Source organism: Pieris napi, chromosome 13 (assembly GCF_905475465.1).
Source record: "Pieris napi chromosome 13, ilPieNapi1.2, whole genome shotgun sequence".
NCBI lineage: Eukaryota > Metazoa > Arthropoda > Insecta > Lepidoptera > Pieridae > Pieris > Pieris napi.
Window position 1 is genome coordinate 12,035,356 of NC_062246.1, and position 24,461 is coordinate 12,059,816.

The 24,461-nt window shown below is 33.4% G+C and overlaps 2 protein-coding genes across 4 annotated transcripts in view; both read left to right on the forward strand.

Moving 5' to 3' along the window:
- LOC125055172 (P protein-like) overlaps positions 1 to 9,028 on the forward strand; it is a 40,414-nt gene extending 31,386 nt beyond the window's left edge. For all 3 annotated transcript variants that reach the window (XM_047657459.1, XM_047657460.1, XM_047657461.1), the window contains 5 exons: positions 3,415 to 3,508; positions 5,786 to 5,928; positions 6,487 to 6,597; positions 6,955 to 7,102; positions 7,891 to 9,028. In XM_047657459.1, the coding sequence (XP_047513415.1) occupies positions 3,415 to 3,508; positions 5,786 to 5,928; positions 6,487 to 6,597; positions 6,955 to 7,102; positions 7,891 to 8,069 (675 nt within the window). In that variant the 3' untranslated portion in view covers positions 8,070 to 9,028. The remainder of the gene's footprint in view (positions 1 to 3,414; positions 3,509 to 5,785; positions 5,929 to 6,486; positions 6,598 to 6,954; positions 7,103 to 7,890) is intronic.
- Positions 9,029 to 16,128: 7,100 nt separating this feature from the next.
- The window catches only part of LOC125055053, a 124,377-nt gene continuing 116,044 nt past the window's right edge, over positions 16,129 to 24,461 (forward strand). The window contains exon 1 of the mRNA XM_047657259.1: positions 16,129 to 16,602. The gene's annotated coding sequence lies outside the window, so the exon portion shown is untranslated. The remainder of the gene's footprint in view (positions 16,603 to 24,461) is intronic.

Here is a 24,461-nt window from a genome sequence, read left to right on the forward strand (position 1 = left end):
CATTTGAAATTAGTTATATCCGAGCCTGACCTTTGTGATGCCAACTGTTTACTGATTAACCTTGAGGATAATGTATCACTAATTGCAGTATATAGACCACCTGGTTACAAAGATGTTCAACGGTTTTTGGTATCTCTTGACAAACTTCTTTCTGAGATTAGTAGTCCACATAAAGTTCTGATAGGTGATATCAATATTGATATATTGGATAACAATAAGGATGTTAATTCTTCAACGTATTTGAATATGTTGGCTTCTCACGGTTTATTGCCAGCCCACATATTTCCAACTCATGGCAGGACTTGTCTTGACCATGTAATACTAAAATGTTCTTATCGCGTCTTTTGTTATGTTGCTGAAACCTCAGTCACGGATCACGACACTTTAATTCTGAAACTTGAACGTAGCACTATGACTGACAAATACTCATCTCTGAAAAAGATTGATTACCCGTCTCTGGACGATGCTATGAAGAACTTAAATCTAAGCCTTGTATATAAAATGACTGATCCCAATGAGGCAACAGCATTTCTTCTGACTGCGCTTGACACTGTAATTAAAGCAAATACGAAAACTTTAACCATCCCAAATCGTAAAAGGATCAAGAGGCCTTGGATGACTGCAGGTCTACTAAGATGTGTAAAGCATCGTGACAAACTACATCAAAAATCAAGAAAAAATCCTAGTAACGAAATATTAACGTTAACTTACAAGAGGTATAGAAATTTCTGCAACTCACTTTTAAAAAATATTAAAAATACTTATGAGAGCAACCGCCTACTTAAAGCTGCTAAGACTAATACAAAAGTTCTCTGGGACACTATTAAACAACTAACCTACTCTAACAATACAACTAGCACTGCACTTGAATTGGTCTCTCCACTGGACCCGATGGTCTCAGTCAACAACATTAATAAATATTTCGTTTCTATCGGGAAAGATATTGCCGAAAAATCATATTCTAATAGCTCTTATAAAAAACCATCAATCAATCCTACACTGTCCTCATTCGTCATGCTACCTACTGATGAAGTTGAAGTTCAATCTCTTATCTTGCAACTGAAGAAGGACGGTGCTGCGGGCAGAGATAATATTTCTGGAGCCTTTCTCAAACGTTATCATGAAATCTTAGTCCCTCCACTTACATATATATTTAATTTGATTCTTTCTACAGGGATCTTTCCGGACCTATTCAAGCTAGCTGAAGTAATTCCGGTTTTTAAAGGTGGTAATAGAGATTGTGTCGGTAACTACCGACCTATCTCTAAACTATCCACCCTATCCAAAATCATTGAGAAATTGATTAACAAACGCCTCATCGATTATTTAGAAAGTAATAACCTACTCTCCAGCTCACAGTTTGGATTCAGACCGGGTTCATCAACAAGCGACGCAGTTCATCAATTAACTGATCATATTGTTACAAAACTAAATAAGAAAAATAAAATTTTAGCTGTATTTTTGGACATTGCGAAAGCTTTTGACGCGGTCGCTGGTCCTATTCTGCTGGATAAATTGGAGGCTTTGGGTATACGTGGTTTGCAGCTTAAACTATTTGAAAGCTACTTGAGTGATAGACAGCAAAGAGTAAGGGTGGGCAACATTGTTAGTGACGATTTGCCGATACGCTATGGTGTGCCACAGGGTAGTGTTTTAGGTCCGACACTGTTTCTGGCATTTATCAATGATCTTTGTGACCTCCAGTTACAAAATGGTAAAATAATAACATTTGCAGATGATACTGCACTTGTGTTTCATGGTGATAGCTGGAAAGATACTGTCGACATTGCTCAAAGAGGATTCGACGTTGTTAACAAATGGCTCAGAATGAATGCCCTAACTATCAATGTCAATAAAACTAAATGTATACCGTTCTATATAAAAACTCCTGGTTCTAGTACTAACCTTGGTTTAACTGCTCATGTATGTTCTGATACTGATTCTTGTGACTGTCAAAAGATCTTTGTTGCCAACAATACTAAGTATCTAGGTGTCGTTGTTGATAGCACGCTAAATTTTAACTACCACATTGACCTGCTACTATCGCGAACTCGGAAACTTATCTTCACCTTTAAGAATCTCCGTAATATTGCTGAAAAATCGATAATTAAAGTGGTTTATCAATCCCTCTGCCAATCCGTTTTAAGCTATTGTGTTACTGTCTGGGGAGGGGCTTGTAAAACTAATCTTATAAAACTGGAGAGGGCTCAGCGTGCGTTATTGAAAGTAAGTTATTCTAAACCATTTTTTTACCCTACCAAAGATCTATATCTTTTATCTGACGTGTTGAGTGTTCGTCAACTATTTATACTGAACACTGTGCTCAAACAACACTCCATAACTCGCTATGATCCTTCTTTGAATGACAACAAACGATGCAAATATAAAGTCTGCACCTCAGATACCCGTTGGTCCACAGCTTTCTCAAGAAGGTTTTTTGGTTTTATGGGCTGTCACCTATATAACAAGATAAACAGGTTGATCAACATATATCCGCTTACTAAATATGAGTGTAAAAAAGCTACAGTCAAATGGCTTAAAAATCTAGACTACGAGGGGACTGAGAAGTTGTTAGTAGTCCTCAGCTAATACCTAACACTAACACGTTATGTATACGAGTACATAGGTACACTATCACCCAGGCTCATATATGCTTCACTAAGACATATATACACTAAGTCATAAATTCACTAACACATACATACATTAACACTTACATACACTAAACCATACATGCACCATCACATACACCCACTTAAATGTGAGTATATTTGTAATAGTTTCTCGATCAAATTGATGTACCTACTTAAATTCCATTCGGTCCGGATGCGGAGGGACTGGCAATCTGTAATACAGGTATCCTAGTACAGTCGCCAGTCTCTCACACAGATTTTGCTTGTTAATGCTGAAATTTGTATTTTGTGTCTGTATTTTTTTGTGTGAGAGAAAACAAATAAATATTTTATTATTATTATTATTATTATTCCGCTATATTTACGGCTTTGAATGTGTTCATTTATTTTAAGACATACTTACAACAAATGCTACTAAATCGTTATTTCCTTCATCCTTCGTAAAGGTATCCCGTATTCTATTCGAGAATCAACTTCATAGAATCCGTCCCCGTACGTAGAGCATATCGATTTTAAAAGGCCCGCAACGCACTTGCTATCTTTCTAGCATCGAAATGACCATCACTTATTTACAACAATAATCAGCTTCATCGAATCCTTACCCGTACGTAGAGCATACCAATTCTCAAAAGGCCGGCAACGCACCTTCTAGCCTCAAACAAAAAAAATATATTTTATTTTTGTTTTAGTTACTGTAATCTGTTCTTATCGCTTTTAGTGTATGATAAAGAGCTATATGCTATATTAAATAATCCTAAGAATCGGATGTGGTGTATTTCAGTACTGTATCCGAGACAAGCCGCTGCTTATAAAAGCCTCCATTTGCGTCACCTTCGTTGTGGTGGTGTTCTTCCTACACGCGATACCACAGCTGCGTAAGTATTTATTCATTCATTAAATTATTTGCTAATAATTTATGTAGCTATGAGATTTCGGGGTATATGCCAAAAAAATTTTTTTTTTTAAGTTACCTAAAAAAACGTAAATTACTATTATACCGTACATACTATTAACCGACTTTTAAAAAACCTGAATGGATATACGAGATATATCAAAAATAAAACATTACAAGATCTTTTACTGATATTTGAAGTCGATTTAATTTTTTTTATAGAATCGTAAATCACTCATCCACCCAGTTAATTTGTGACTAATTAATGCTAAGAATGTGTAGCGACAATCCCAGGCTACAATGAAATCATTCTTTGAATCGCGCTACTAAAAGTTATTCCAACCCTGATCAAATACTATAAATTCCCATTTTTAGGTTATATATATATTCTGGCATGTGAAAAAGATATGTATATAGAAAATTGCACACTGGCTGAATTCACAAGGATTGCAATATCTATAATTAGTTATAAAAAGATTTAGGTTTTATGATTTCTTGTTTTGTTTATATGTTCTTAGTTTAATTTTTACATTAAAAAGTTTTCTATTGTATTAGTATCGTTACTGTAAGAATAGGAAATAAGGAAATAAATAAATGTTTATGGGGAATATATTTATTTCCAACACAAAAATACACATAATACATGGTTTGACTCTCGATGCTAAATTGACCTTTAATAAACATATCTCCAATATATGCAGGAAAGCAACAAATATTTACAAACAATTAGCAAGGGCGGCGAGAATTGGCTGGGGTTTACACCGAGATGTAATTCATATTATTTATACAGCAGTCATCGAGCCGATAATCTTATATGCGGCAGCAGTCTGGGCTCCAGCCACTAAAAAGCTAGGAATTAGGAAGCAATTGAATTCAGTACAACGAAGCTTCGCGCTGAAGCTCTGCAGAGCTTACCGAACCGTATCACTGAATGCCAGCTTGATCCTCGCTGGACTATTGCCCTTAGACCTTAGAATTCAGGAGGCCGCTGTGCTATACGAAGCAAAGAGAGGATTATTTCAGTCTGAATTGGAAGGTGACCTGGAGCAAAGAGTATCGTGGATGAGTATTCCTCACCCCTCCAAAGAACCTGATATCAACTTTATAGCCTATAGAGAACAAGAGCGTCCTAGAACAGATGCACCGGCAGTAAAGATATATACGGACGGAAGTAAAGTAGACGAATTGGTCGGTGCCAGCGTTTCCTTATGGAAAAATGGTGCCGAATTCGAGACTTTTAAATTGAAACTATCTTCATGCTGTTCCGTGTATCAAGCTGAACTGGTGGCTATTCTTAAAGCGACTCAAAGGATCCTTTGTCACCCAGAAACAACCTACGGCGTATATAGTGACTCCCGAAGTGCACTCGAAAGTGTTGCGGGTGGTCGCTCTTTCAATCCCCTTGTAGTTGAAATTCGTAAGAACATAAATAAAGCGCATTTACTCAACAAAAAAATTGATATTTTTTGGGTTAAAGCGCATTCGGGCATGGAGGGGAATGAAAGAGCAGACCAACTAGCAAAGGAAGCTGCGCATCTAGAAGAGGCGCCCGTGTACAATAAATTTCCCATATCGCATTTGAAGAACTGTCTACGTGGAAACACGATAGAAAAATGGAATCACAGATATCGAGACGGTGAAACAGCTGCAATAACCAAGTTATTCCTTCCAAATGTTGCTTCGGCCTTTTCGATAATTAAACAAATGAAACCAACGGGATTGATTACTCAGATGTTGACAGGCCACGGTGGCTTCTTGTCGTATCTTCACAGGTTCAGGGTTAGACAAAGTGCTGCCTGTCCTTGTGACGATGCAGCTGAAGAGACAGTGTTGCATGTTCTGACCGACTGTCCCATGTATGGATACGACAGGTATAACGCTGAGCAAGCTATGGGCATGAGGGTAACGGAGACGAGTTTGAAGGGAATAATGCTCAATGTTAGGTTGAGAGGCATCTTTTTGGGATTTGCTGTGAGGGTCATGCAGGGGGTTGTCAAAAGAAATAGGTAGTAGTAGAGTAGTAATATAGTAATAGAAAGTAAACATTCGGGTTACCAATACATTTATGTAAGCTTTTTAACACCTCCGACGACTATATAGTCGGGGAATAATCTGGAAACGTTCTAATTAAAAAAAAAAAAAAAAAAAAAAACACAAAAATACACAGTATTTACAATATTCTCAACCTACATAGTATTAAAAATTGATAAATAGAAAATTAAAACAAATTTAAGTTTGGTGAATTATATTTTTGTTGCAGAAAATCTCTCTCTAGGTTGGACAGCATTATTAGGAGCTATTCTCTTACTCCTACTAGCGGAGAGGGAAGACTTGGAGCCGATTTTGGCACGAGTTGAGTGGTCGACTCTACTCTTTTTTGGTGCTTTATTTGTTTTAATGGAGGTTTGTTAATGTTAAGCCTTTATTATTTTTGAGATATATTATATGAACAGGAATATATATGCCATCAAAAACATATTATGCAAAAACCAAGTCTGGCAACGCAGTTCTTCTACCGTAAAAAGATAAAATCCATGTGTAGGTATTACATCGGTCAATATATTCAGCCCCTGCTATAGGCGCGAAACAGACATCTTGCCGCTTCAAAACGCGTCAATACAAAATGTACGTAAGCGGCACGTTGTTAATTATACTCAAGCGGCGTGGCACAGGCACGTCGTTTCGTCGCTAGTTCCGCGTCGCTAGCAGTCGCGACTAGAGTGGAATTTCGCATCTCCGTCATCTGAAGAGGAAGACATGCTATCACGATAAAGTCAGCCTGCGTAATGACTCTTTGTGCCGTCTCTTCGCCTCTTTGATATAATTTAAGTCGCATCCGTGCCTTATCTGTTCCACGCCGGCTCTGCGCCTGCGCCGCGCCTTCACCTTACGCCTTTTCTGTATGTTTCGCACCATAAAGTTCGTCATTAAACATTTAACGCCATAACATGTGATCTCCAGGTCCTGGCCAAGTTAGGGCTCATAGCATGGATTGGCAGACTAACAGAGAACCTTATTTTACAAGTTGGTGAAGAATCAAGACTAGCTGTGGCCATTATGCTGATCTTATGGGTAAGGAATCTTTGACTCTATTTTTACAGTGTTGACAGTCTCCGCCAGTTTATAATCGCCATGTTTTCTTTTACACAACGTTTGTAAGGAGCTGCAACCATTAAACCATGTTCCACATGACATCTTAAGTAATTAAGATCATCTTAAGTACATTCTAAAATTAGTTTGTGTCCATGAGGGTATTTCAGAATTTTTTGTTGGATCTATGTTATTTAAAGATTCCTTGTTAGAAAGTATAAAATAAAAAATATAAATAAATTATTGTCAATTCCGGTTCACTTGTGGAACCCAAGTCCCCTAATTATTTTTTCATTTTTTTTTAAATTTTCTAACACAATTGTGCTAATGTACTTTAAGGTGTCTGGCCTGGCTTCAGCATTCGTGGACAATATACCACTGAGTACCATGATGGTACGAGTAACGGCAGCCTTGTCTGATCCCACTGGCCTGGCGCTACCACTGCAACCACTGGCGTGGGCTTTGAGCTTTGGGGCTTGTTTGGGTGGTGAGTATTATGTGGTGTTTGGACGGTTGTAAATGAATAGTCAATAACAATAAATCTCTCATATAAGTTTTCGTAAATTTTTTTAAGTCATATTTTTACATAAAAATATCGCCAATTCAAATACAAATCTAAACACTTTGCACTCCCGCCTTGGCGTTGTCAGTGCCCATGGGCAATATCACTTTGCATCAGGCGAGCCTCCACACTGTTGTATAAGAAAAAAATATATAATGAACTTGTTAAGTTTAGGGAATAAGATATTATGACACTATCTGGTCAAACTATTCTTGAAGATTTTAAAATAAATGTGACTTTCATCAGTATAATGCTTGAAACAGAACAAATCTATCTAGCTCCAGAAGATAAACCACTCTTTATATGTAAATTGTATTCGCTTTTACAACAAACTCCCAAGCGAAATTTGAGAATCATCACTGAATAAGTTCAAAACTCTCGTTAAACGTAAATTAATTAATAAAGCTTTTTATGAATTTTAAACAATTTGTATGACTCAAAACTAGGCGAATAAAGAGTTTCTTGCCAGTTCTTCTTGCCCGCTCTACGCCCTTACATGCGAACTGGTAGTAAAAATGTAAATTTATACGTAGAATCAATTTAACTTCTTTTCTTTTGACGTTCATAAGGGTACTTGGTTACCTATATAATAAAGTTGTGAGTTTGAGTTTAACCCAAAGATAATATTATTCTGTGATTATTTGACAGATAGATATCGTCTCTGATATTATATATTTTTAGTTATTATGTTGTGAAATCAGTAACGTTTTTAGGTAACGGAACCCTTATTGGCGCCAGCGCAAATGTCGTATGCGCAGGAGTCGCCGAACAACACGGCTACAGATTCACGTTTATGGAGTATTTGAAGATTGGTTTTCCTATTATGATTGGAAATCTTATTGTGGCGTCGATTTATTTATTGTTCTGTCATGTTCTTTTTACGTGGCACTAATTTTGTCCAAATACAGAAATATATATTTCGATCGGAGCTACGCGAAAGAACTTTTTATGTAAATTTTAGAAATAAAAAAAATACATTAAAAAAATGTCGTCGATTTGGAAATCCTTCGTTTTTTAATGTAGATTAAAATGTGATATATAAAAGACAACATAAAAATAATTCTAGATTAGTAAACGGTATTTTATCAAATTCACTGAGATGAAGTACCTACCTTAATTATATTTAATATATAAAATAGACCACTTTTTCTAAAACATATAATAAATTATTAAGTATTTAATGTTCCGAAAGAATTATTGTTTGTAATCCGGCTATTCCTTGTATAGATTTTTTATTATCATATAACATACATATACATTTTTCACGAATATGGAAGAGTAAGTGTGTAAAACGAAAGCAGAATGTTTACCACGAAATAGGTAAGTAAGAGTAAAGAGTTCGATTTATGTACTAAAACCACGTGAAATTCATCAATCAATCGTATGCAACCATGACAACAACAAATATGTCTACTCAGAGTGATCCATTAAACTATCACTAATTGTATGTAAGATAATGGGGCAGTTTAACAAATGTAAGATAATGGGACAGTTTAACAAATGTATTATAATGGGGCAGTTTAACAAATTTCAGAGGAAGTCTTTAACGTCCTATTGGATCTATGGTGAACTTAATCTTTAACTCTGAGTACCTCGGTAGGACTTGCTATAGTGCTCATGGCTCACCCAATGTATAGGGCTAGTGTAAAACGCAGCAGTATTATTATGTGACTAGATTATGTAAATACCAAATAAATGTAAAACATAATGATTTTCTATTTATCATTATTGTGTTAAAGCGGCCAATCCCGCCTTCACACCGCTTTTTTTTATTAATTTAGAAATAAATTTAGCCTATGTTTCTTAGAATAATTATAACGATGAAAAGAAATTCTAAATCGGCCCAGTAGTTTTTGAATTAATTCAATTAGAAGATTTAAAAAACATTCGTTGCAAAAAATAAGTATACGTTATAAAGTGTTATTCGTACAATTCAATTATAAGCTGAATCATTTTAAATTATAATCAATGTATCATATAATTTTGTTATTAAATTGAGCACGTTTTGTTGATAACGCGCGATATAGGTTACATCGTGATGGTAGTGTAGTATTTCTGTCGTACTATGCTTAAAATTGTCTGCCAATCGAGACCCTTGAAAAGGTTTTTGTTATAATCATGTCTTAAATTCTTGCGAAATAAAATATGTCCATCAAATATGCAGAAAGATTTGCTATAAGTAAAGAGAGACTGCATTTGACAGTCAAAATTCTACGAAATATGGCGTCTTAACTCTAAATTGTCGTAATAAGAACGAGCCGTAGATTTTTCTATGAAAAGCTGTCAAATTCACATAAAAACACTACGTAACAGACGTAAGAGCCGGTTGTTATTCGTAATTGAAATGTTATTTTGAATATATTTTATATAAATAATCGTATTAAAAATGATTAATAAAATTTGACCCCCATTATTACTTTTTTAAATATTTACAAATAAAGCGTCTAATGTGATCTATTATTATAACTAGGTACCTACGTAATTAATAGAATTTTATTAATAGACTAAAATATATTTTGTTATACTTTCCAAAGGCCGATTATCTAATTTGTAATTTTAGTACGAATCGGCCTTTGAAAACAATTTTATAATTAACTTGTAAAATGCTTTGAAAGCTATTATGCATGTTACGTCCAATAGATACCCCCCCCCCCCCTTCAGCTCAGTGGTTAGCGTTAAACAGCCGTAGTTTTAATTTAAAATATATACATATATTTAGTTTTTTATTATATGGATATTATAATGAAAAATAAATTCATTATTTCAGAGAGTAGACCTTAACCACTGAGCCGGTAGCGGAAACTAATGACTTACCATAATTTTATATTAATGTACTTATTGAAATTAGGCTTTAAACGTTAAAGTATTAATAAATATTTAAATTATTTTAATAAACCTTTTTTATTTAACAACTAACGACCTCTAGTGAATATGTGCTTTTCAGTGTGAAGAGAAGAGCATCTTACAGCACTCTATACCAGTGTTTCCCATCCTTTTATGTGCCATGCCCCACCATCGCATTGCTCAAATTCTTATGCCCTATTCAACATACATAAATTTTAATTAAAAAAAATATCTTTAAATTAAAGAAACATAAATACCTATCATATTTACCATATCTCTGTTTGTAACAATGTAAACAGGAGTGAGATTTTAAAGTTAAAAGACGAAATTGTACCAAAACCTATTACTGCGAAAACAACCCTGTAGGTATCGCTATCAACTGGTTTTTTTTGGAACTTACTTTTATATAGTAAATGCAGGGACGGAGGCTCATCTGATGTTAAGTGAAACCGCGGCCCACGGACACTCTTTATGCCAGAGGGCTAGCGAGTGCGTTGCCGGCCTTTTAAGAATTGGTTCGCTCCTTTCCTGAAGGACCCTAAGTCGAATTGTTTCGGTGTACTTCATCGGGCAGTTGGTTCCACATAGTGGTGGTGCGCGGCAAAAACTGCCTTAAAAAACGCTCAGTTGTGGAACGACGGAAGTCGAGGTGATACGGGTGGAATTTCGTATTCTGCCTCTCCAATGATTAAACTCAGCTGTATATATACAGCCTCTCGACTAGTTGATGTTAGAAGAAGTGTACGCCTTTCCATACACCATGCAGAAAACTATTGGGTTGATTGTGATTAGTCAAAAACCCTAATACAATGTTTCGCGTCATGATACTTCATAGACGCAACGTTTTACATTCACACTACTCTACCAGAAAGAGTTGAGAATGTTTTCTACATAGTATTCAGGCTAGACAAAGATAGCTTAAGTGAAGGCTGTGATTTAAGACCGTGTTAGTATATACCGTTATATAGATACCTACCGCGGATTAAAGTTTTATTGACTGTATTATACAGGTAAACATTTCTCACCAAGGTCAGAATATGGTTATAATGTGCTATTAGCATATTTACTAAGTAATAATAGTTTGTATTAAAAATTAACTTCAATATTTCAACTAACATCAAATACCTGTCAACATTTCAAACACACACTGTTACGAAATTTAGGATCATGCTCCATTAGCACACGCAAACATCATAGTATCTAATATCCACTTTCTAGAAGTCGGTTATAGGATTAGCGCAAAACCTTGAACCACTCGACATGGTTAATGTTACAAGTGAAAAATTAACGCAGACAACATCACCGGCGCAAGTTAGTTGAAAAACACAAAATTCTTAGAAAAGAAATGAAGAAGCTTTTGTTATATTGTCCCCAACTTTGGAACAAAGAATGACGCATTGTTATTGCCAAATCGCGTTTGGTGATGATATTTGTCTTTTAAGGATTTTTTCTGTCTCAAATTCTATTTTCTGCTGGAGATAGGTAAGTATTAATTTTACTTATGTATTATCATTCTGATGTCTTTTAACGAAATGCATTCAACACACAAATATTTATGAAGTACACCCATTTATTGTGTGTTTTTTTTATAATTAATTTTTGACATACGGCAAAGTACGGCTGAATTTTACCCTAAAACATTCTGGTTCACGATACGTAACATTACGCAAATACAAAGAAACATCTGTTGGTACACAACCGAGCTTCGAATGCACGACCTTCGGGTTAAGAGCAAGTTTACCCACTCTGATCGTCAAACATAGTTACGGGAAATTTAATTTTCAATCGTAAGTAGTTCCCCCTAGTTGCGTGAATAGAAACTTTTAATTTAGCTATTTGCCAATAGATGGCGTTTGACATAACAAGGTGTTAGTATATATCCAAATAGGTGGCGCCACTGTATCTGAAAAAGAGTGGTTTTAAAAAATATTTTCGCATATGCAAAAGTTAGGTTGTTTTTAATCAATTAATTATTTATGTGTATATTTTTATGTGACACTAAAGTATATATACATCTTTAGTATAAAATAAGTTTTTAGTGATACATATATAATACTACCCTGATTAAAAATATTGATTGAAAAAAGTTCAAAAAATTTACTACATGCAAATTATAAAAAAAAAATTTTTTTTTAAATATTCCTTAAACATACTCTGGACTGAAATTTGCTAGGCAACCCATATGGATTATATTTATTGACATATTAAATTAAATATAAAATAAGTTTCATTAAATAAGCATCTCGGTGAAGGTCATTGTATAGCGGGATCTTATACTATTTGAGGTTGCAATAAATTATTTTGCATAAAATATAAAATACTATTTCATAAATTCTCTTTACGAAATTTTAATTTTAAAAATATTGGTTGTTTGTAAAGTAGGTTTACGATCGAGATGTTTACGTGATAACGTCTTATTGGTGATATAAGTTTTTGGGAAGTAAGGAATTAATGAAGATAACAATTTTTTCAAATTTTAAATTACATCTATCGTTTTATTCACACTTTTGATGATAAATTTCGGGTGTAAAATGACAAGTTTACTTATTCGACTATGATATACATTTTTCTTCATACATTCACGGAATGACTGGCAGCGCTCGAGATGAGACGGGAGATCGGTCCGTCTCTCTCTCGTTATACCTGCGATCGCGCTCGTGAGGTTTTGGTGTGACACAAGTTTCTGAACATGTCACCCGACTAAAACGATTTTAAAGACGTTATCACGTCAAAAATAGAATTTCTATAAGGTAATTCGCACTTCTCACTCTCTCTCAAGCGGTCTCAATCGCTCTGTCCCTTTTCTTCGACAAAAACTATTATTATTCATCCGTAAAAAAAAAACTCGTGCGTCCAAAGAAGTTTCACTTCAAAAAAATTTCATTCATCAAAATTTTAGAACACATTTTTTCAATGATGTCTATTCAATTTTTGCAGCAATTGTATATATGTATATGTTCACAAGACACGAATAATAAATATTACCCGAAAATAATAAAGCAAATTAAATTGAGTTTAATAAATTAATGTAAGATATAACTTTATAGATTTGAGGTTTGATACAAAATTGAAAAATAGAATAACTAATCTTCAACTCAAAGAGCTGTCAGTTAAAAGATCGCTTTCTCTGTTCAAAAATTATGGTTTCGGAAGGTCTGCGATATGGCAGAATAAAACCGAGTCTTTAAATACACGATTGCGTGTTGGTTATTTATTAGTCAAAAGCAAAGTCTGAGCAACAAACTTTTTAAAAATTCGGCGGACTCTCCTGCCCATTGCACTGATATATTTATGGATCGTTAACAAACACTTCTTTTTTTATATAAAACTAGCGACCCGCCCCGGCTTCGCACGGATGCAATGCTGATACTAAATTCAAAGTGCTATAGAGTATAGGGAGAACCGCGGCCTCCGACGCGCTGCGTCCCGCAATTATTAAATTTGTAATATCATCGAAAATATTCATTTAAATCATATGCTGTAAAGGGCCATATAAATCTATATTAAATCGACAATTTATTTAAGGGATTTAATTGGATAAGGATTTATGCTGTATTGGTTAAAATCGCTTCGAAAATTAGCCATTATTTGTCGTAAAAAGTAAATGACAAAAAAAAGTTATTGTGGGTTATCCATAAGAGATAGACATATACCATCACGAACATTTCTGTAGACCTTTTCAATGTGTACAATACTAAGTACATTATTTTGATAAAACTCGTAGGGTTCAGCCTGCGTTTGCAATGTAAGCGGAAAAAATGTAATTATTTACGACATCACATTAGAAACCTCAAAAATAACAGTACTTCTCCACTATTTAATGGATGTTATTATACATATAAACCTTCCTCTTGAATCATTCTATCTATTAAAAAAAACTGCATCAGAATCCGTTGCGTAGTTTCAAAGATTTAAGCATACAAAGGGACATAGGGACAGAGAAAGCGACTTTGTTTTATACTATGTAGTGATTATATGAAATAATTATATTCTTCTATTCCAACACAGTAATAATTGTAATAATAATTCTTAAGCGAGGAAAGCACCAGCTCTAAATTTTCTAATGTGCATAAAACCATTTTTTGTTTGATTACAATTACTTGACCATTTTGAGTATAAATTAATATCAAATAAGATAATAAAAGTTTACCTGTATACCTTAACAATCTTCACATTTTCGTATCATCATGACTTCAAGCCTACCTGATATTTCTTATTCCTTACCTTGTTGACGCCTAAGGCATTGCAGGCTTTGTTATTTTTTTCATTTCTGCGATTAAAGCTAAACTTTGTAAGCTTTTTCCGCACTGTTGATTTTAATTGGGTTGTTCATAGACAATATTTTATCAAATTACTTGAATAAAAACTTTCATAGACCATATTTTTCTGAAATCAAACGCTTCAACTCGAGTTTCAAAATAGGTTTAAAAGCTTTTGAGTTTTTTATATCTTGTTTAGAATTTCAAAGTATTCGAATTTCAAGGATAATAGTAATAAGACCAATTATTTATGTATGAGTTTATTTTTATAATCTAATGCTTAGTTCACACGCGCGCGTTCAACTCTACATTCAACGTGCACATTCACATTCAGGAGCGTGTAAACGGTACGCCCGAGCCCGTGAACGCGCCTGTGAACGTGAATGCCGCGAATCGGGCAAGTGTCGGTTTTTTGGCAAAGTTCAAAGGATGAATGTGCGGGCGCCCGGTGACCGTTTACACGCGCGCAGGCAGTCAGTCTCTCCCGCGCTTTCGGGACGAGTGGATCTTCATTCAACGTTGCTAAGGAAGTCGCTACGATCGGAGATTACAACATGGCGGAATATAATCATTTTGTTTCTTTTTCCAATAAAAATAAGATAAGCCAAAGGATATGGCAGCAACAACACCGAGATCCTCGCTGCTCGCCATTCTGGCACTGACTGGCACGACGGCGTGCGTGTGAACAGCTTGAATGTCCGCCGGCCCGGGACGGGCTGCATGCTGCGCAGCCCGCCAGGCAGCCCGCCGGGCTGCACGGCGCGCGTGTGACCGTAGCATAAAACGTTCCATAATGCACCAGTGAATTTTATTTAATAGGCGCATTTTTGAATTAAAATTCTTATGAATATTAAAAAAATATTCGTCTTAAGTATATAATTTTTTTTTTTTTTTGGAGTTTATGGCCTGGTATCTAGACCTTTAGGCCAAAGTATATAATATTGTATAGAAAATCACAGAAAACTATAAAAAATGCACATCGTGCAAAGTAGACTATATAAACATTCTAAATGATTACATTCAAGTGAAACCATAGACAGCAATAATAATACCTTGACTTAAATTAAAATAATTGGCGTGAAAAGTATCGTGGCCTACTTGTCATAACGAATTTATTAAATGAGATCATAAGGGTTACTGAAAGTTTGTGAAAGTTAATTTTTATTGATAATTCTTGACTACCACTTCGAAGGGAAGAACTCTTTTATGTTCTCGTAAGGGTTTAACTCTTTGTCTATTGCATACCATTGTTCAATAGATTTTAAAAAAACATTAGAATTTATAATAACCACTGTTTTCTATTAGGAATAATACATTTATATACCTACCTATCAATGAGCACCTTTTGACATACTGTTTAAATAAAAAACATATTGATAGTATTATATCTAACTGTATCAGAATTTTCAGTGACAGTATTACTTTGGATTTACCAATGCTTCAATGAATGTTTAATGAACGGTAAAACTAATCATTGTTTCCAAAATATATTTTTGTTCCTTATTTTTAGAGCGATTAGGGCGTTTGTTACACAAAACAAAACAGTGATCGCGCAAGCGTAATAACATTTATTTGTTTGAAAATCTGAAACGCATCCAATTAGAAGAGAAACATTTTAATACGAGTAGACAAATGTGCACAGGCACTCGAATAACACTTATGTATTAGGCGGCGATTTGAATTAGTCGCGTAATACGATCGAATGGTTTTGATGTAAGAGCCTGCTTTAGAAATGTAGACTTTCTGCACAATTGTTAAAGTCTAAATTTTATAGCTTGTGTTTGACGTTTCATGTCCATCGCCATTTTCCATGATGGCCGAAACGTGAATGCGACATCTACAGTCTATATCGCTTTTAGTGTCAACGCGAGCATTAACCGTAGTGGTTGTGTACCCAACCTCTTGCTTAGAACCTTTGTAAGATAAATCATACGGAAAATCACCAAAACATACAAATAAATACTTGCAATTAGTTAAAAAATTATTCACTCTTTGTAATTTATCAAAGTAACTCGTGCAAGGCAATGTATATTAGTTAATATTGAATTTATCGCGCTTGTTTGAATTGTCGTTTGTGGGAATCGATATTAGGTGTTATTAATGAAATTACTAAGGTGCTCCAAGTGATATTGTGTAGAACCTGTTCAAAATCTCGTTAAATTTAGATGGTTTTAATATCGATAAAGTAAATAAAAAAATGCATAATTTCCCCGTGGTATAATCGGTTCGATACCGGTTAAGTTTTTTCCGCTGTTGTGCTCTTGATAGTGCCAGTGTTAGTGATATGTGCAATAAATTATTGTGATTCACCTGAACACGAAGGTTAGTAAACATTACTATTATAATTATTCACCTACATTCTCTAAAATTGTATGTCAAGTCGTATCCACATATAGTCCTCCCTCCACATTAATTTTTTGTTGTTTTTAATCGCTAATGATAATGATTCCAAAAATGGTTTCATGTAGATTGTGAATTATTAAATAGTCTATGCCCTGTAATTTATTCAAAATGCTTAGATATATAATTTTTATGATCGCGTGATGGTTTTATCGTAAACTGAAATCTACCATTGTTTTGTGACATCCAAACTACGATAATGTGTTTGGTATAATACCAGACATTAAAAACTATTCAATTCACTTATTTTACTATGAATATATTTTTTTACTTTTAATTAGTTGACTTTCCTTGACCTCTATAATTATTTACATAAGTCCTTATCCATTTTTTTAAGATATGGGTATGTTTACAATAAAGCTTGTGGTGACAAATATTTATAATAAATATAAAATCTTACTATCATTCCTTGTTTGTTACAAAATTACATGCAAATATTTTCACTATTGAAGAACAATTTGCTATCAATACTGCAAATATATAATATATAATAAACTGGAAGAATTGTATCTAAGGTCCATATACAATTTTATGTAAAAACTATATGTTGTTTATCCCATAAGTTAGAACAAGTGCAGAATCCTCTTAAATTGTGTAACATTCACAACACAATGCCACTTTAAATGAAAAGCTATGACGATGAGCTTGTGGGGATAACATAAGTAGCTCCATAGAAGGCTTTTCTGCCTTTACCGGCACACTTTGTGGAGTACACTCTTCAATGTTATATATAGTTTTGTTCTATTTAAAACAATTATTATACATTATGTATATTAGTACTTACATGCTTCTACTTGTGTGCTTGAGATTGTTTCTCCTGAATGGCTTTTAGTAATCCCTGATTAAACTATCATTATTCAAGTCAAATTTAAATTAAGTATGTATCTACAGGTCCGTGTTTTGTTATTGCCACATTACATATAGGCAAATATATTGAAAAATTATGTTTGGTAACTTTCATATAAAACTAAATACAGTAAACCTGTATAAAATGTAGCGTAATACAACTTTCTTATTTCTATAATTTACCCCATATCATTGAGATGTTTTAATTATAATATTTTACAAAATTTCCCATAAACAAAATGGAATTGGTTGCTTAACTGTTTTGTTACATAATATGTATATCTTATATATGCAATTGATTGTATACATATCAGGAATATGTCTAACCCATGCAGAACTTTAGAAATGTGTTGTATAACTAAAATAGTGTCTAGCTCCACAGTTTCAAAGCCAGTGGAACAGGTTTACATTTAACTAAGAATCCAGCTACACAGTTAACTTTGCACTTGCTTTGCTTTGCTTATTTAAATGTTCAATTTTGTTGAACAGGAAATTATATTTATTTATGAAGGGAATGTAGCAAGTCTTTATATATAGGATAGGAGACTGTAGAAACTCAGCAATTTCAATGATATTTTTTCATAGTTATTACAATGATTAACTATATACTAAAATTTACTGAAAGTGATAATAAACATTATGTTTTATTATTAAATATTCTTAGTATTATGGGTCACTAAAAATAATACAAATACATTAAAATAAAACTTGATATAAATAGAATATATGATAATTTCTTGCCTTGTTAATTTAAATCTTGACATATTCATTAAGTAACAAAAAGCTAGTTTCTATATTACATAGGGCATAAAAGATTATTAGTACATATATAGCAGTGAAGATATCTTAACATCTGAATGATTGTTTAAACTCATTCACCTAAATACACTAAAGAAAGTCCACCATTACCTAACCCAAACATGGAGGATGTTATTCTCAATCTAGTGTTACTAATAGCGTTACTTGATACTATAATGAATAATACTGTGATAGGACTAGCTATTGTGTTCAGTGATTTCATTGTTTACTTTATACACTCACAGCTGTGACATAGTCTGAACTCTGAATAAGATTATGTTACCTTGTTAGGATTAAATATATTTAATAAGGTTTATTTAAAATACCTGTATCTTACAAAGATAGACCCAGTTAATTCTTGATTAAGAAATAAAGAAAGGAACACAACATATTTTTGGTAGGATATTCAGTATAAATTATATTAATTAAGTATTATATAGTAATATAGTGATGACATATGATTGGTTTAAAGCATGCCAAGTAAATTTATTTCTTAAATAAAAACCATTGTTTAATATTAAAATAATAGTTTTTTAAAAGATCGAGAAATTTTGATTTATATATAATAGATAGAGAAAGAATAAGAAAAAAAAAATAAAAAGGCTATATTAAGTACCAAACAAATGCAAATTATTAATACAAACTATATTATATACTTTGTACAAAAGACAATGGTACCTAAATCTAATCCTCCGACTGGTATATGTATTAATTTTTGAAATTAACTTTATAGTTATTATTATTTAATAAATACTATACAGTACTTTATATAAGTTTAATTTATTTTTTCACATAATTGTCAAAGCCAAACTTGTACTTTTAAGAATACATTTTGACACAATAATGTCGCCATTACAATTCACTACAAATCAAAGTAATAATGAAACAATCTTGCACTCACAAAACATAAGTGTTTCGGTGTACTACGGGTGTACTTATAAAAAGCAAGTTTCCGGTTAATAATCTCGGCGACCTAGAAGGGTAAAAACTAGTCTAACGCCTAGTCATGTTAAGTCTTTATATGGAGGCTGGAGACCTAGATTTAAATAAGGGTTTCTATTTTTAATCTTACTTGGTCAGCGGTTTAATTAAGTGTAAAGTTTATATGTGAAATTATACTAACTTTCATGCATGCCTCTTATTTTAGAAAATACATAAGTAACGTTCTGTCGTTTTATGTCTTGTCTCCTCAATCACAGGGCAGACATATTTTTCCGTCTGTTTTTCCATACTTTGGTCTACTGAAGTATATACCTTCACGCCACTTGTGGTTTATAAACGGAGACTTGTTATTTTCAATGATTATAGTAATGCTTGACTTTTCTATATTTTATTGTAAACATTTTTAACGATTACGGTAATATTTTGTTACGTAATCTTTGTTACGTCCATAAATTACGTATAAACTTGAATAATACTATATTTCACAGTTAACAACAGTGTTCTAGTAGTTAAGTTATCCTTTCTCTAACCTGAGATCATATATTTGAGTCGCGGTTACAAGGGATATTATTTCTACATATAATACCTATGCAATTACCTCTTGTTATAGACCCAATAATTTAAGTCACGTGTCTTCGCTGGAGACTGAAATTCTATTTGCCTAAAAACAATAGAGGTAAAGATATCTCCGACCCATGCTCCATTGGAGGACTTTAAATTATTCGTACAGGTCCTAATTATACATGTTGTACGTTTCAAACAAAACTTTTGAATCAATCAATATATATATATCAAACAATAACCCATTAAATATGTATGTATAACATAATTGTTCTTAGAAAAGACAAAAGAAACCTAAATAGATAAGAGAGTAGTTATTGTTCTTGATTCCTCTGATAAAAATATGGTGGGCGTGTGAAAGATGTGTAGATTATGAATGTTTACAAATGTAACTTACCCAAAATAAGGTCAATGACACACAACTGAGATACGATGTTTGTCAAATAGACATTGCACTGGTATATGAAGTGTTTTTACTCCGGAAGTTCGGACTTCGATACTTAGGACAACACAAATATATATATAGCTGTAATTTATACAAGAATTCACAAAATGTAATCAAAGAATTAATCAGCTACTAAATGAATTAGTCACAGAAGAAATTATCGACTATCTTTGCGCTCTATAGTAAATATATGTTAAGATTCTTTAAAATTCGATATCAATGACTGATACACTATTGCTTAAGATATGTGCAATATAACATACATCCTAACAATAATAATACTTAATTTGTGGAACTGGAAGAGATAATAGAACAACAATTATAAAATGTGACCAAATGATGAATTTAAAAAAAGGTGGGAATATGTGATTGGAATACAGCACGTAGACATCCAGACTAAAAACTAAAACGAGCCATAGATAGTAAATCATAAAACTCCTTTGAGGACTGGCAGTGTAGAATAAAAAGAAAGTAGGCGCGAACAGAAATTCGAACTGCAGAAACTCGATGCGCTAATGCGTTCTAGCAATATGCGTCTAATGGAACGTACCAGGTGATGTTCGTGGAAGTTTTATTTTTAATCCAGATTAATCCGTAGATTCAGGGAATCGTTTAATTTTTACTCAGTTAACTGTGAAAATGTTTTGTTTAATTAAATTCTCCGATTGGGTTTGAGTTTATCTCATTGTATTTGGTTTGCACTAATTAGAAATTCTATACGGCGAGGTAAGTGGCCTTTGTAAACTCAAAAATGTGCCTATTCAGTGTCGATCGGCAAATGATTTGGTACGTTCTCACTGATTTTATTACTTATTTCACAAAAAAATGTGACTTACAAATCGATCTAGTTTGATTGTCAAGTCAACGATTTAAGAAAACTAAATAATCGTTTTCGGCTCAAATGTAAGATTCCCTCTTCCAACTTTGATTTTTGGTAGACTCTTGAGTCGTGGGTTCAACTGCACAGGCGCTTATTAAAGATTTAAGTTGGCGCCTGGTAGATAGTACCGGTGGCCCCAGAGCTGGTGCTTTCCTCGCTCAACGAATAAGTATCGCAATACAGCGAGGAAATACCTTAGTGCATTAAAGGTACACTGCCACAGGGACCAAACTTTTTAAATATGTTTTAATTTTCTATTTATAAATTTTTAATTATTATTATTACTATATATATGTAGGTTAAGATATATATATTGTAAAAACGTGATAGATATTTGTGTGTTGGAAATAAATATTTTTCGTTTTTTAATAATGCATTTATTATTATTAATATTTTTCTTAATTTATAACTAGATAGACTGATTTAAGTTGTTTTTTCCCCTGTTGTGTATCTACGATATAACGATAGTAGGTCTACGGCAATATAATATTTAAAATTTATCGCTTATAAAAATCTTCGTTAATATTCTTGAAATTTTACATAAATAGGTATATTTAAACTGTTTATATCAAAGAATACTCAAACGCAATACAAAAGCCAAATTAAAAAACTCGAAGGCAGTAGGATAAATCAGTGCAGGTAAAGAAAGGTACCGATGAGCGGCAGAAATGTTTTGTTATTTCATAAATACGTCTGCCGTGTTTCCATTGTACGGATAAAGTGGAGAGCTTTTTGCCAAAGCTTAGATTTTTTATAGTTTGCCTTTAAAACGTCATGGGAATACTGAATTCGCATTGATGCATATATTTCCGTCCTTATAAAACGTGGAATTAAGATGTTTGTTACCATGGTTACAATAAATACCATCACTATAAGGCCGATCTTAGTGATGGTAAGTTGGTAATGGAGGAGTAATGGCAGGAGAAGTTGGGGTCGATCGCCTACCCGGATCTCTGACCAAATAAAGACAATTATGGGTCTCAACATCCCTAATGCACTAAGCTGCTGATAGAGTGGTGTGGAAGCAGCAAGTCGACTTATCGCTAAGGGCTTTTCAAGTCAGGAACGACCTTCAGAAGATATAGAAATGGTGTCTTATTTTGAGATTATGAACCCCCCCCCCCCATGTAGCGCGCCGTAACGTTTTTTGTACCCAATAGTAAAACGTTTCGTGATCACCAAAGTGACACTTTATACCTAAAAGTTACCATTAATCCCTGCCCCTCATCGTAACGTTTTACGAAAGGACCCCACCCCCAAAATTCGTTACGTAATTCTTGAACGCTCCCTAAGCCAGTACGGTAATGTCAAAAAAAAATTAAAGTATGTGATATTAAATACATAATATACACAATACTCTGCCAACATTTAAATAAGTACAAGAGTTCACTATTCTATCTTCTATATTATCCTTTTTTAAAAAATTGAGTATAGAAATAAGTTTAGTTCCCATAATAATATAATAGGAAAATAAGTTAGCAGAGAGAAAGAAGACCAAAAGGTAAGTTATAGATGCGCAGACGTCGTTTTTGAGAACTGTTGCAATACTACATGTTTCTTAGAAAAAAGAAGAAACATCGCATTGGTGGTAATCTCTTCTATTCTTTTAAAATCCATATATACAGATTTTAAAAGCTCTATAATTACGCTGGCCCAATTTAAGACGGGTTTATTTAATTAAGCTCAGATCAATAAGCTACTAAAAACGGTGCGAAGATAAGGAGTATTAATTGGTCTTAATAGCGCGAGAAAGCAAATTAAAACGACCTAATTATTATTGAGACGCTTTTTAATGATCCTAATTGGTCTGAAGTACAAAGTAGACAGCTTTTTTAGTTTCCTTTAGTCTGAAACATTTAACCAAACCGGGAGGCTATGCAGCGGTTCTATGGCGCGTTACTGAATCTCACCCTTACTGTCTTGTTTATTGTGGTAATAATAATAAATCGTTTATTCGAAAAGAAATATTACATGTAGATTGATTGATTATAAATGGCACAATCAGCCGATATACAAAAATGTCATATTAATTATTATAATGTCATAATAATAAGAGCGTTTATTTTTTTCAAAATTCAAAATCATTCATTCATATAGGTATATAATATCACAATGTACACTTATGAACGTCAAAAAGAAATATATGTATATATGAAATGCTTCTAATTTTACATTTACTGCGAGTTCTCAAATCACGGGCGTAGAACGGAAGAGAAGAACTGGCAATAAACTCTCCGCCACTCTTTTTAATCGCCAAGTTTTTTTTTGTTTTACACAACGTTTGTAATTTATAATTGTTGTCAAAACTTATGGTCTAAATACACTCCCTATAAAGGCACCTTCCCCTTGAAAGCATTACACGGCAGTGATCTACAACTTCTGGGAAGGTGATTAAATAGTTTGATAGCCATGGCGTAACACTTTTTCAACCACATCGTGGTGCAACATGCAGGCACCCACAGCTGTGTTGGATCTCTCGGTACATACAGGCAAGTTTCTTTAAATGTAACGACTTTTAGAGAACTGATTTATTTGACTTTGAAAAGCATTTCTAACGTGGCATTTGTATGAGTGTCGTGAGGTTTATTACAATGGAAACACACTTTACCTGAGCTACCCAATGAGTCAGAGTGAAATCAATACAAAATTTTTAATCGCAACCTTTAACTGATGTAAACGGTTGTATCTCCGTTTATTTGTTTCTTTGTGACTGCCGACCAAGGGAAGCGGGTTTTCATTTGAATTTAATATATTTCGTGCTTCAAATAATTCGCATTTTAAATACACACTGTACATACAGTTCTTCATAAAGGTACAGGTTTCATTGTAAATTTTCATAGATCGATCTGATGGATTTAAACAATTAAAAAAAACCATTGTTAACCACCAATCCGCTATTTTCTATCTAAAATTGGGAGAATTTAATTTTTTTTTTACATTTATGTTTACCATAATTGTCATGAATTTTAGGAAAAAGATAGCTTATAACGTATACTGTAGATCAGTGTTTCCCAACCTTACCTTAGCCTACCAAAAATTCTTATGCCCCCCGTATAACATACATATAATTTATATGAAAAAAAAAAATTGAATTGTTCACTTAAGAAATTTAAATTATAGGTTTTAGGAAGAAATCACTAGGAAATTGTTGACTAAACAATAAGTAAATTTTCAAAATATAATGAAGAACTGAAATTCAAATACCTAATAATTTTAATAAAGAATTTTCTATATTAATTTTTATATTAGGTTCCAATTTGGTTAGCTTCAGTGGTTTAGTCTCAAGTCTCCACGTTGTGCTATATCCAG